This window comes from Notolepis coatsorum (genome assembly GCF_963971535.1).
Source record: "Notolepis coatsorum genome assembly, chromosome: 1".
Classification (NCBI taxonomy): Eukaryota; Metazoa; Chordata; class Actinopteri; order Aulopiformes; family Paralepididae; genus Notolepis; species Notolepis coatsorum.
The window spans coordinates 80,729,950-80,744,089 of record NC_140165.1 but is presented as its reverse complement, the minus strand read 5'-3'; the positions used below and the strand labels follow the sequence as shown (position 1 = coordinate 80,744,089).

The 14,140-nt window shown below is 41.9% G+C and overlaps 1 protein-coding gene across 1 annotated transcript in view; it reads right to left on the bottom strand.

Annotated features, from left to right (window-relative positions):
• The window catches only part of LOC311239686 (nephronectin-like), a gene marked incomplete at its 3' end in the record, with an annotated part of 37,612 nt that extends 30,837 nt beyond the window's left edge, over nt 1-6,775 (bottom strand). The window contains exon 1 of the mRNA XM_084328090.1: nt 6,287-6,775. Coding sequence (XP_084184216.1) covers nt 6,287-6,363 — 77 coding nt within the window. The 5' untranslated portion in view covers nt 6,364-6,775. The remainder of the gene's footprint in view (nt 1-6,286) is intronic.
• Between the last annotated feature and the right edge of the window lie 7,365 nt (nt 6,776-14,140).

Here is a 14,140-nt window from a genome sequence, read left to right as displayed (position 1 = left end):
TGTTCTAAACGTAGTGAAGGTCAATTATTTTGCGACAATGACCGAGTATAGGCTATACATTATCCCGCTTATTACATGGCTAACTTACTAACAATATACCTAATTCATTTTACACCATTGACAAGACGAGATCAAATGCAGACGCAGTTGTTGTGTGGCTCCGCTGTCATTATTATTATCGCCGGCAGCCGGCAGGTGTGTCTGATTGCACTGATGCAGTGTGTGTCAGTGGGCTTGATTGCTGCAGCTGCGAACAGCGGCCATTATTGCTCGGCAGAGGTCCGTTATCGAGTAATAACGGACCTCTGCCGAGCGCTATTGACCAATCACAATCAAGCATTTCGGCTAATGTTAAAACGCCATGTAATAAAGGTATGTAGTACCCTCAACCAGCACTAATACCAAAGAAAACACTGTTGTATGTACTTGTAAAGTATGTATTGTAACAATATACTGCAGGTATGTAGGTCACATGTTAAAATGTTGGATGTTTATTTAGTCATGCTGTCTACATGACTTAAGATTCTAAGAACCTCCTCACCTTCCTGCCTACAGCCAAGTGTGTGTGTGTGTGTGTGTGTGTGTGTGTGTGTGTGTGTGTGTGTGTGTGTGTGTGTGTGTGTGTGTGTGTGTGTGTGTGTGTGTGTGTGTGTGCGTGCGCTTGTGTGTGTGTACATGTGTGTGTGTGTGTGTGTGTGTGCGTGCGCTTGTGTGTGCGTGTGTGCATGTGTGTGTGTGTGTCCATAAGTTCTTGACATCTTCTGTTTCCATGTACTTGTCTGAACATGACTTATGTAGTGTGAAGCACTGAGAGAGAGAGAGAGAGAGAGAGAGAGAGAGAGAGAGAGAGAGAGAGAGAGAGAGAGAGAGAGAGAGAGAGAGGTTGAAAGAGAGGGTAAGAGAGGGTAGAGGTAGACAGAGAGAAAGAGGGAGGGGAAAGAGAGAGAGAGGGAGAGAGGGAGGGGAAAGAGAGAGAGGGAGAGAGGGGGGACAGAGAAAGAGAGCGAGAGAGAGAGGAAGGAATGACTCAAGAAAAATATAGCCTGTCACCCACTGCTATAACCCCCCATCTATCTGTTTCTTCAGTGTCAAATCTATCTTTCTATCTATCTCTCCATGCTCTTCTCTCTCCCTTTCTGTCTCTCTTTTCATTTCACCTCTCTCTCTCTCCCCTCTCTTCTTCCATTATCTCTTTCTTTGCTATTTTCTCTCTCTCTCTCTCTCTCTTTCTGTAGCCCTGCAGGCATTCTCTCCCTCTTTCATTCCTCTCTTCCATTCCGTCACTCTCTCTCTCTCACCCCTATCCTCCTTTCTCTCCCCTCATCTCCTCACCTCTCACCCTCTCCTATCCTCTCTCCTCCTCTCCACTCTTCTCCTCTCCTATCTCCCTGCCTCTCTTGTCCTCACCGCTCCCTCTCTCCTCCTCACATCTCCCCCTGTCTCATGTCCTCTCCCCCTCTCTCCTCCTCTACTCTCCTCTCTCCTCCTCCCTCTCTCCACTCTTCTCCTCTCCTCTCAACTGTACCTGCATTTTTTTTTTTTATATTTTTTTTATTATTGCAAAACAAAAAATTATTAAAAGTCAGTACTCAACACACAATGCATAATGAAACTTTCAGTAAAGGTGGTTAAAATATATGCAAGTACAGAAACAGGATAAAACAAAAATAGTCTATAATAACATTTTAACCGTATACAGTGTATATCCAGCGAAATTACAATTATATAAATGTTAGTATATAATATACCCCTAATACCTATTTTCTAAAACCCTACACACATATGCTCCAGCTCAAACCCCCCCCTCCCGGACCCCCTCTTGGATAGTACCTCCATTATCCCTCACTCCTAACCAGACACTACCATTATAAGCTAGCTTTTATTCTCTCCACCACTTCTAACCACATTGACATTTTGGATTCATTGAGCCCCAGAATTCTTGCTGTAGATATTTCTTGATATATCACATCGAGATATGTAAGAAACCACACTTTTCGGCACATTTTTTCCGGTTGAAACCAACGTGATGCGATCAGTTTTTTAGCTACTGTGATACCCGATAAAACCAATCTTTTTAGTTGTGGATTCACTGCAAACTCAAAAACATCATTCAATAGTAATACCGCGGGGTGTACAGGTATATTCCAAAATACGAGTATTGATAATTGTTGGGACACATCTTTCCAGAATGCCTTAACTGGTGGGCAGTCCCAATACATGTGCATAAATGTTCCTTCGTCCCCATTTGTACATTGGGAGCATTTGGAGTCTTGTATAAGCCCCATTTTGCACAGCCTTATAGGAGTCAAGTATGTCCTGTGAATATAGTTCAGATTGATTTGTTGATGATCCGGGTTCCTTGATGTAAGTCGGACATTTGCCCAGGCTCCTTGCCAATCAAAGTCATGTTCCAGGTCTGGTATATCCCTCCTCCAGACAGTGTCTAGTTGAAGGGTTTCATACGAGGACGTTAGTAATTGATAATAAAAACCTGATACAAAACCTCCCAATGTATCTCTTTCATAGAAAAAATTGTGGTATCTGTGGTGTTCAATTGGTATGAGTAATGGAACACCGTGAGATCTCATACAAAGTCGTAACTGTATGTAAAAAAGCCATGTGGACTCGGTGAGGTTAAACTTTATGCATATTTCGACATAACTACAGAGGCCCTTGTTATTAAAAATATCCCCTAATGAGTGTATGCCTTTCTCTTCCCATATAGGGAATCTTATAGGTCGTTTTCCCATTAAGAGTGCATTATTATTGAATATGGGAGTGTGATTATGCCATTCTTGAGGGTTAGGATATTTCTTTTGTGTTTCCCGCCATGTTCTGATTGCATGGGTAATTATTGGGCCAAATTCTCGCTCACAATGCTTGATTGAAAGTTTAGTGTGTGCTATGTCTTTCAGTCTCTGTGGGGCTACCATGTTTTCTTCTAATTCTCTCCAAGATACCAAAGCCTGGGGGTCAAACCATATCTTCAATGGTCTTAATGTGAAGGCCTTAAAATATTGTAAAAAATTTGGGACTGCCATGCCACCGTCTGCTTTATTTCTCTGTGCGGTGGATCTTTTTATGCGAGGTGGTTTGTTATTCCAAATAAATTTGTATGTGGAGGTTTGTAATCTTTTCCAGTAGCCCTCTGGAGGAGGTAACGGAAGCATTGAGCTGAAGAAATTGATTCTTGGTAATACATCCATCTTAACTATTGATACCCTTGCTTGTACTGAGTTTTTAAGTTTTGCCCACCTGTCCAGGTCGTCTTTGATTTTGTTCTGTATTTTTGTGTAATTGTGCTTCACCGTTTGTCTTATGGTGGGAAATATTTCCACACCCAAGCATCTGAAATGTTTGACCATGGGTATCGCACCTGGGAGGGTTGTGTCTTTTTTTGCACTGGTGTTAAGAGGAAGAAAAGCCGACTTAGGCCAATTTATTTTAAATCCTGATAAATCACCAAAGTTTTCTATCAACTTGAGTATATGCGGCAATGTGTTGTTGGGGTTTTGCATGAACAATATTACGTCGTCCGCATATAAACTAATTTTATGATGTGTGCCCTTGATTACTATTGGTTCTATGTGTTGGGATTGTCTTATAAATTGTGCTAAAGGTTCTAATGATAGATCGAATAGTCCGGGACTAAGAGGGCAACCCTGTCTGGCTGAGCGTGATACCGGAAAGATATCGGAGATGAATGTGCCTGTTGTAATCCTGGCCGATGGGTCCTTGTATAGTACTTTAATCATATCAATGAATCCTTTTCCTAACCCCATCCTTTCTAGTACTGCCCATAGAAACGACCATTCCAACCTGTCAAATGCTTTCATAGCATCCAGGGATAGTATCGCCTTAGGTGTGGTGTCCTCTTTGTCTGCATCTAGTACGTGCAGTATTCGCCTTATGTTATCATTGATCAGGCGACCTTTTATGAAGCCTGTTTGGTCCGGATGAACTAAAGACGTCATATGCTTTTGCAATCTGATGGCTAATATCTTAGAGTACAGTTTGACATCGGTTCCGAGGAGGCTTAAAGGACGGTAACTACCGCACTCAGTGGGGTCTTTGTCTTTTTTGTGAAGAACTGAAATGAGTGCGGTATTTTGGTGTTTATGGAAGCTTCCCTCTTTGACTGAGTATAAGATCATATTTAGTAATAAGGGTCCAAATATGTCCCAGCAAGAAATGTACATTTCTGATGGGATACCGTCAATTCCCGGAGCCTTGCCGTTTTTCATTCCGGATATGGCCTTCTTGAGTTCTTCTAATGTGATCGGTACTTCTAACTGTTTAGCGTCGTCCTCCGTAAGTTTAGGGAGAGTAATTTGATTAAGATATGTGTCTAATTTGTCTTGATCAAAGGTCGTTTCTGAATTATATAAATCGGAGTAGAATTCTTTGAATGTATCGTACCTGCATCTTTAGTACTTAGAGCAATGTGGTTAACAGCACTGCCATCTCTCTCTCTCTCTCTCTCTCTCTCTCTCTCTCTCTCTCTCTCTCTCTCTCTCTCTCTCTCTCTCTCTCTCTCTCTTACACACACACACACATACACACAGACCTCTCTCTCCCTTTATCTCTCTATCAGTGTTGAGGCTGTTGAGGTTTAGACCATCAAACTCACAACATTCTCTCTCTCTCGTTCTGTCACCTAACACCTGGAACAATAATGTGTCAGTGTGTGTGTGTGTGTGTCTGTCTGTCTGTCTGTCTGTCTGTCTGTCTGTCTGTCTGTCTGTCTGTCTGTCTGTCTGTCTGTCTGTCTGTCTGTCTGTCTGTCTGTCTGTCTGTCTGTCTACTGTCTGTCTGTGTGTGTGTGTGTGTGTGTGTGTGTGTGTGTGTACAGAAGGTTAACCCTTTCACTACCACACTACCCGACGGTTAACCTTTCACTACCACAAGACGGTTAACCCGTTCACTACCACACTACAGAAGGTTAACCCTTTCACTACCACACTACAGACGGTTAACCTTTTAGGCATTGGCAAGTATAAATAATAATAATAATAATAATAATAAATCAATATTTTTTTAACTTTTTATGTTCTGGCAACATATTTTGGCTAAATATGCCTCGTTTTATAAATGTGTATTGATAACATAGTGCTGTAATTACATTTTCTAATAAATATGCATGATCAAGTTCAACAATGTGTGCTTTTAATTTGATATTCCTTAATTCCACGTGTGATACATCAAGTGTGGGGTCACCAAAAGAATTGCTAAATAAAATGGGGTTGTGGTATAAGAACCCCTTTGAGAACCCCTGCACTAGAGGAACGTCTGCTGGGTCACCAAAATCAATAGGGTTCATCCTCTAGAGGGGGAATGTGCGCTGCAAATTTGAAAAGATTTGATCACGTTAACAGGTAAAACCATAATATACATTTATATATTTATATTTATATTCAAACTGATATGTTTGAATATACCTGCATATAATCCTTATACATATACACCTGCATTTAACCCATAACTCTGTATGATATAGCATTAATGCTATATACTGTATATGAATATAACTCCTCAAAACCCACCTCTTCAACTTGGCCTTTAACCCCTAATTTCTCACTTTATATGTTGTGTCTGTCCACTATGTATGTTACTTTTGTTATTTCCCCCCCCCTATGTAAAGCGACCTTGGGTCTTCTGAAAGGCACTATATAAAACCAAGTTATTATTATTATTATTATTATTATTATTATTATTATTATTATTATTATTATTATTATTATTATTATTATTATTATTATTATTATTATTATTATTATTATTATTATTTATTATTATATACAGCATTATTGTACCATATAATTATATATTTATGTATTCTTACCGTATATGTATTTATGCACATCTGTTTGTATACATAACTGCATGTAATGCGTTTGACATATCTGTAGATATCTGTACATATGATATCACTTACCTACTCTTACTAGTTAGTAGTTACGCTGCTGGCCAATATGACTTATGCCTACTACTATAGTGTCTTTATACCTGCATCACTGTACATAAGAATTCTGCAACTCTGTGCACGTACATCTGATTAGTCAGTAGTGTATATATTTTATATGCAGTTTAATCACCTATACACTGTATATTGCACTTCACTGTTTTATGTGCACTCTGGTTGGATGCCAAACTTATTTTCGTTGTATACTGTACTTGTGCTGTATGATGATGACAATACATTTGAGTCTAATCGAATCTAATAATATGCATAATAGTATAAATACACTGGCGTCAATGGGAAACCTTTGTTTATTCGTGTTATTACCTGTCCTCATACTGTAACTGGACTGTACTCCCGAACACGATGTAGAGAAGCAGAGCGCAGCGAACCCAGACCGCCATCCTTGTAGTCCAGAAACCAGAACCGGGGACCTATAATAAGTCCAGGTTTAGTTATAGTTCCAAAAAAACATCCCGGTCCAAACAAAACCAGAAAATTCAGAAAATTACGTTCCTATATATAGGATAACCGTCAATTGATTCTGTTAAAATGTGTTTTCTGTTCAAATCAGCAGAACCGTCTTTTGTTCGGTGCAGGCTCGAGCCACGGTGTCCACGCGCGTGTCCACCGTCTCCTCGTTGCGCACAGCGCGCGCAGCTCGCCTCTCGGGATAATTAAGGAACCTGGAAAACGCCCTTTTTTTTGCGTAAGAAATAAATAAACGCAGGCTATTATTGTACGTGCTCAATTTCTGAAATACAACGTAATTCCACCGAAAACAACTATAGCATACAATTTTTTACTACTTAAAAAAAATGCTTTGCGTTTATTTTAACTGTTTAAAATCTACTCAAAGTATAATGTAACCTACTGCTTTACTTTCTGAAGTATAATCTGTCACACACGGATTTATTTATCCTAATCTAATCCTAATAATTTCTCCTAGTTTAGCCCGGTGCGCGCGAGCTCCAAACTCCGTGCAGCAGGTTGACAGTTGACTCAGGTCGCGTGCTGCTTTGTTGTCCGCGTGACGTCACTGTGGCACGAGCGCTGCTGCTGCCTGCTGCAGTTATCAAAACATCACACACACCCAGGGGCGTAGCTGGGGGGGGGGGGGGTAGCTTAGGATGATTCCAAGGGCCCAGCACTGAGAGGGGGCCCCAAAAAAAAAAAAAAAAAATTTTTTTTACTAGACATCACTCAGGTGTATTATTGATGCTCTCATTGATACTATGTTTGTTTCTGAAGTGTGTGTGTGTGTGTGTGTGTGTGTGTGTGTGTGTGTGTGTGTGTGTGTGTGTGTGTGTGTGTGTGTGTGTGTGTGTGTGTGTGTGTGTGTGTGTGTGTGTGTGTGTGTGTGTGTGTGTGTGTGAGATATATAGAGAGAGAGGGGGGGCTTTGGTAGACTATTGCATTGGTCCATTCATTGAAGATGAACGCAATGCGACATCCTTTACTAGGCTCACCCACCAACAGTGCAGGTGCTGAACTGCTGATTCGAATGTATAGGTAAAAACCATATTATGCGTTTTCATCAATAAAAAAATGGCCAAAAAATGTCTGCTCGCGCGCTTACGCGCGCTCGCATTCACTTGGGGGCCTACAAATACATTCTTTCATGGGGCCCAGAATCTTGAGCTACACCCCTGCACACACCACCGGGCAATTATTGACCAATTAGAAGGTACTTTTGTTCTACATCAGTAAACGTGTAGAGTCACATCTAGCCAGGGAAAATAACAAACAGGTGTCATCTTCTAACACACACACACACACACACAGACACACACACACTCACACACACTCACACACACACACACACACACACACACACACACACACACACACACACACACACACACACACACACACACACACACACACACACACACACACACACACACGCACGCACGCACGCACCGACCGTTCAAAGTAACACACATGTGGTCCTGTTTAACATTGGATATACAACATGAAACCCAAGGAGGCTTTACAAAGTAACAACAATTATGATAAATATATATACACAGTACACACATATATATTTATTCTCTTTTTTTGTTACTTTGTAACTTTGTGTGTCTGTGTCTTGTGTGTGACTCACTGTACACAGCTTCAGCTCATTTAACTGGAAATTCAATTACAAATTACACTGTTTACTACACACACACACACACACACACATATGCACACACACACACGCACAGTCTATTCCTCCATATCCATATTTACACTACCTGTGCCTTGCATTCCAAAGTGATCATCAACACAAGACAATGAATTATGACATCATCTCCATGCACCCTGAAGGCACCACAGAAGAATAGACAATGCACAATAGACTCAACACACACAACCTAAAAACATTCAAATTATTGGCCTTGTTTTTATAACATTGTGGGGAACAAATGTCCCAAGAAGTGATGAAAACAAGAATATTATTTTGGTCGTTGTGGAGACACTGGTTAGTTAGACCCACAAGGTAAAGGAGATATTTTAGGGGTAATGGTTAGGTTAAAGAGATTGTAACTGAGGGGTACAATTCCCTGACTGTATTAATCAAGTATGGTATCATTAAACCACTACCGTCTTATGTACATTATACTGGCCATACCGTACACAAGTATATGATGAGAACACTTCCCCACAATGAATCGGTTCTACACAAAGTTGTCTTTAAGTATTTATTAGCAGCAAGAATACATAATATACTTTAATTGAATGCACTTGTAAGGCAAAGGAATGTGCGTAGGCAAATCAATAACGAATGTCCATTCTCATATTACGCATGAGATAAGAATACAACCTGAATACTAGGAATTATATCTAGGGGATACTGGTAGGGGGGTTCCTACCGGTTGTAAGCCAGCAGGGGGAGGCAATGCTCTAATGCAAAGTCTGGTTCCACGGGGACTCAATAAGCTCCTGCTCGGGGAGGCGGTATTACTCCCTGGATCAGCGGACGAAAGGCAGCCGCTGTAATCCCAGTATGCGTGCAGCACAGGTGGAAGCCGGTCAGCCTCTCCAATAGAGACGGGCTCGAATGATGTTCCTCACGGTAGATCCCACAGCAGTGGGTGTAGACGACTCTTATCCGATCCAACAGCCTGGTTCAAAGCAATAAGAATAATAATCCAGCCGGAGAGGGGCTCTGCATTCACCGGTGTAGATCCTCCGGTGCGCGGTACTTCACATTAACTAAGTTGAACTTGACGTTATTCAACCAAGCTCTGATACTGTCCTATCCTATTCGCACGCGGCTATAAGTGCTCTATTTAGACGCACAGTTGCTCACTTCACTTGGTCTTTGACTCGTGATGAAGGCTTTACTAGTAAGGAGCGAACGATACGTTGAAGAAAAGTATTAGGATAAGCAAGACTCTTTGGGGCAATACGGGCCCACTTCACAGCACGTTGTATCGTAGTGTGAGGCTTCAACTTGTTACTAAGACTGAACTGAACTGAACTGAACTACTTCTGTATTCACCTGCGCCATATTTATATGTTGGGCGAATAAACTAGTACCAGCCTTATTTCTGTCTCGTAGTCCTGGGCAGAGCCGGGCATGTACAGACATGTCTTGACGGTGGCTTTGAACTCGACTCTAGGGGCAAGACACTGGCGCTGGTGGCACGCCATCCAATAAGAGACCGAAATATTATGGTCTGCACTAGGTTAAAGGGATATTCCGTGTATATGTACAAAGAATACACAAGGGATATCAAACGATATACAAATATTATGCAATATATATCAATCAATAAATACATATATTCGGTTTAATCTGACCCTTTGTAACAGAGATAGTTCAGATTTTTAACTCTATTGCTTATTTACCAATGGTGATGTTGATCTGTAAAGTGTTATGATGTCACAACCATGCTGATCTTCATATTAGCTGCAGCTAGTTAGCCACAAACCATTGCAAAGTCAATGGGGTCAAGTGTCTGTACAAGCTGACTGAGGCTCAGTGAAATTCAGTGAGCCTCAGTCAGCTTGTACAGACAGGAGCTTGACCCCATTGATTTTGTATTGGTTTGTGGCAAACTAGCTAGAGCTAGTATGATGAACAGCATGGGTTGTGTTGAGAAAGGATTCTACTGATCAATATCCTCATTGGTAAGTAAGAAGCGTTCCAAAAGTCTGACGTATCCCTTTAAATGGATATTTCACTTTAGTAGATCTTGGCCCTCATTTATCAAGTTTCCTCAGAAAATGTTCTATTTCCATACGTAAGCACAGAATTTAGAATGTGTGCACGCACAAAAAAAAACGGGATTTATCACACGTGCGTACACAGGTCCTACGCACACCTGTCATGATAAATATCACCTTGCTTCTACGCTAAGGCTCGTGCACACTTTCACGTATTTGCATACCAAAACCGCCCCGATTAACCATATACGGTAATGGAACACCCCCATGAAATGTGGAAAAATGGACTAAACCGAGGGAAGCGTGTTGACAGGCTGACAGACGTGTACACGTACGGTGATGTCGGATATGATATCTATTAACCATTGCTGCCTGGGCAGCGCAAACACTAATAAAGACCGTGCTGGAATATGACTGCCTTTTTCCGTTTTGTTTGATTAATACCCAGGGATTAAAGTTCTCCTCAATTTTATTCCAAATCGCGATGGATTTTCCGTCAATTTTCTACCTGCTGCATATGATTTCTAGAGGCATACAATCTATTTTGATGTCAGTATTGGGTAGCCTATATAAACAATAATACGAGAGCATATACAAGAACAATGAATCTCACTGCCATGTATGATGTAGCCTGCCTATGTGATCAATACAAACTGAATTCCATCATGTTTGTGTGCGGGAGCTCACAAGGCTGTTGTCACAATGGGTGGTACAGTAATAACAGTCTACACAATATCACGATGGACCATGCCATGTAGCCTATGTTCTATTATGACATGATCTGTGACGACAAATGTTCTAGAATGTTTGATTATGACACCATACTCTGACAGCATGCCTATGATCAATAAAAACGCAAACTTGAATCCCATCATCATATTTACATAGTCTGTCCACTATCTTTATTACTTTGTTATTCCCCCCCCCCCCCCCATCTATGTAAAGCGACCTTGCATGGGTCTCTTGAAAGGCGCTATGTAAAATGAAGCTATTATTATTATTGTTGTTGTTATTATTATTATCATGTCTGTGTGCTGAGCTCAGTGAAGTTTCAACGGAGCGAGGTAATCTATTCTAATCAACAAATTGAAGTAGAAAGCATTCCGTTGTGGCCAATCTTATTTGGAAACATGACACAAAATAATAGTATGTCGCTTTAGCCTATATTCTCAAATTGCATTTAATGGCTGAATGAATGAATGAATGAATGAATGAATGAATGAATGAATGAATGAATGAATGAATGAATGAATGAATGAATGAATGAATGAAAACCTTATTTAACAGATTGCAGAATGGGTACAATACAGTACGGCTCAATACACACAATTGTTAAGGGGATGCAGACCAGAGAAAGACTTTTGTCTTGTTTACATCAGGGTCCCCCAACTCGAGTCCTCGATATCCTCGCGGACGGACCAGTATACCTTTATATCATATCATATTCATATTCATATCATAGTTTACTCTATCAGCCTACCAGCATGTAATACGTTCTTTGTTAGAACTCAACTCGCTATTATTTTGCGCATAGATTGCAGAAATACGGGGACGTTTTGATTTAGGCTTTGACACAGAATACAAGTCATGATATCACCCACACGATATATGCTCTGTGTCCAGAGCATGTATGCTTTTCATTCATTTAAGACACATTTATTGCAAGGGTTTTGTATACACATACACTCAACAAATAACCTCTGTCTGTTCTCGTTGCAATGCGTTAAATATCATGGGTGTTCATATGACTTGTATTCTGCTTACAGCTTCGTGGTTCCACTTATTACGTTTAACAATGGCAAAGCCTTTTAAATATAATCAAAACGTTCCCGTATTTCTGCAATATATGCGTAAAATAATAACGAGTTGAGTTACGCGGAGCGCAGTCAGTGCTTATTTCCGCGTTGTAAAAATATTCTACCACCGGGCGCCAACTACGCATGGTCCGACCTGTGCTTAAATATACGCACAAAGTCAAGCACAAGTTCAAATAGATAAATCCCACACTTTGCTTAGGAATGGTCGTACGCACGGCTTAAGCACATATCTGTGCGTACGTCAGGTTGATACATGAGGGCCCTTGTCTTTAAATGGGCTCACAACGCTCTATCTATCCGATCTCATCTCTCGATACTCGCCCGCTCGTGCTCTGCGCTCACAAAATGCGGGGCTTCTATCGATTCCTAGGGTTAAAAAGAAATCTGCCGGCCACAGAGCCTTTGTCTACCACGCTCCCTACCTGTGGAACAGATTACCTGCCGTCGTCAGGGGCGCCTGCTCTGTCGAAGCTTTTAAATCCATGCTTAAGACCCATCTTTTCTCTCTCTCCTTCAACCTACCCTGATCTCACCTGGTCGGGGACTGACCCTTAGATTAATCTGTCTAGTTTAGTTAGGATGTCTATTTGCTCCCATGTCTGCTTTTCTGCAGACATGGGAGAACCTTTTTAACCTCTGTCTCTGTCTCAACCGGCCCCATGGAACAGCATCATACCGCCTTCTGTCTGGCCTGCAGTGCTGAACCTTCTGAGCGGCTTCTCCTGCCCCCCGGGGCATACGGCCCTGAGCTATTGTCTTGTATCTCATCCTGTATCCATACGCTTGCAGTCAGGCCACGTGAGCGGATCGGCGCGGCCGAGAAATCCGCTCTTCGCTCTTTAAAGCTTGGTCCGCTCCGCTAATCGCTCATGTTGACCCCGCCCCCAAGTCGCTCTCCGCTCGCTCCCCACTCACCTTGAATCGAGCGCTCCCCGCTCCCCGCGCCAGATCGCTCGGCAGTTTTTCTTTTTCTTTTTTGGAGCATGGTGTAAATGAGCTCAAACTACAACAGTCTACACCCCCTGGGCCCCTTAACAATTGTTTGTATTGAGCCGCATTGTAATTGTAGCCATTCTGCAATGTTAAATAACGTTGTTTATCCATTCACTAGCTCTACTAAGCGATGATAGGCTAGCCGAGCCACAATGCTATGGTCGCTGCCATTAACGTTAGCATGTAAGCTAACGTCAACAACAATGGCGTCGATACTTTTTGTAACAGGAGTGAGTGTGGGCGTCATAGATATCTATGGTGGGCGTCTCTACAGTGACGAAGCCTGAACCCTTCTCATTGGTTGAAAATGGCCTTCATGTTTGTACATCGCCATCTGTTGCTTTGGCATTGTACTGCATGTATATATTACATCAACAGTGTTAAACCACTGTGAGCGGCCTGGAGTGGATTGGAGCGGAGGAGAACTCTCGCTCCGGACGTCGCGCCGACTCATTTTAAAACCCACTCCTCGCTCACGTCAAAACGGCCCGCTCCGCGCCCCGCGCCGCTCGTGCGCCGCGCCGCTCACATGGCCTGCTTGCAGTAGTTATATCTATTACTAAATTTCACAATTGTCTTATATACTATGATTCCACTGTCACCATGTATGCTTATGCTCACTACATGTATTTATTGCTCCATCTCCGCCCACTACAAACATGGGGACTCTCTAACCCCTGTCCCAACCCCCCCCTCTCTCTCTGAGTTGTTGTCTCGTAGTGCTCACCAAGGTGGTGGATGTCTCGGGGTCATGACCGGAGTGTAGGACGTCCCGTGATGAAGACCGGGAGGATGCGACCCTATCTGCGCCACCCCTTTGCCTCAAATAGATCCGCTATCAGCTCTATCTTTAATCTTTCAAAAATGTTCAGTTGCTATCGCTATCAGCTCTATCTTTAATTTTAATCTTAATCTTTCAAAATGTTCAGTTGCTATCGCTATCAGCTCTATCTTTAATCTTTCAAAATGTTCAGTTGCTATCGCTATCAGCTCTATCTTTAATCTTTCAAAATGTTCAGTTGGTATCGCATGCACTTATCTGTGTTTGAGTCATGAGTGCATGCCTACTGTCCACCTGTTTTATTGCAACACTACTATCACCGACATCTAAGAAGGGAGATCCCCCCTTGAATGGCCCTTCTAAGATTTCTCTCCTCCACACTGCCTGTGGTGCATTTTTTCCTATTGCTATGTTTTAGTGAGTTTTTCCTTA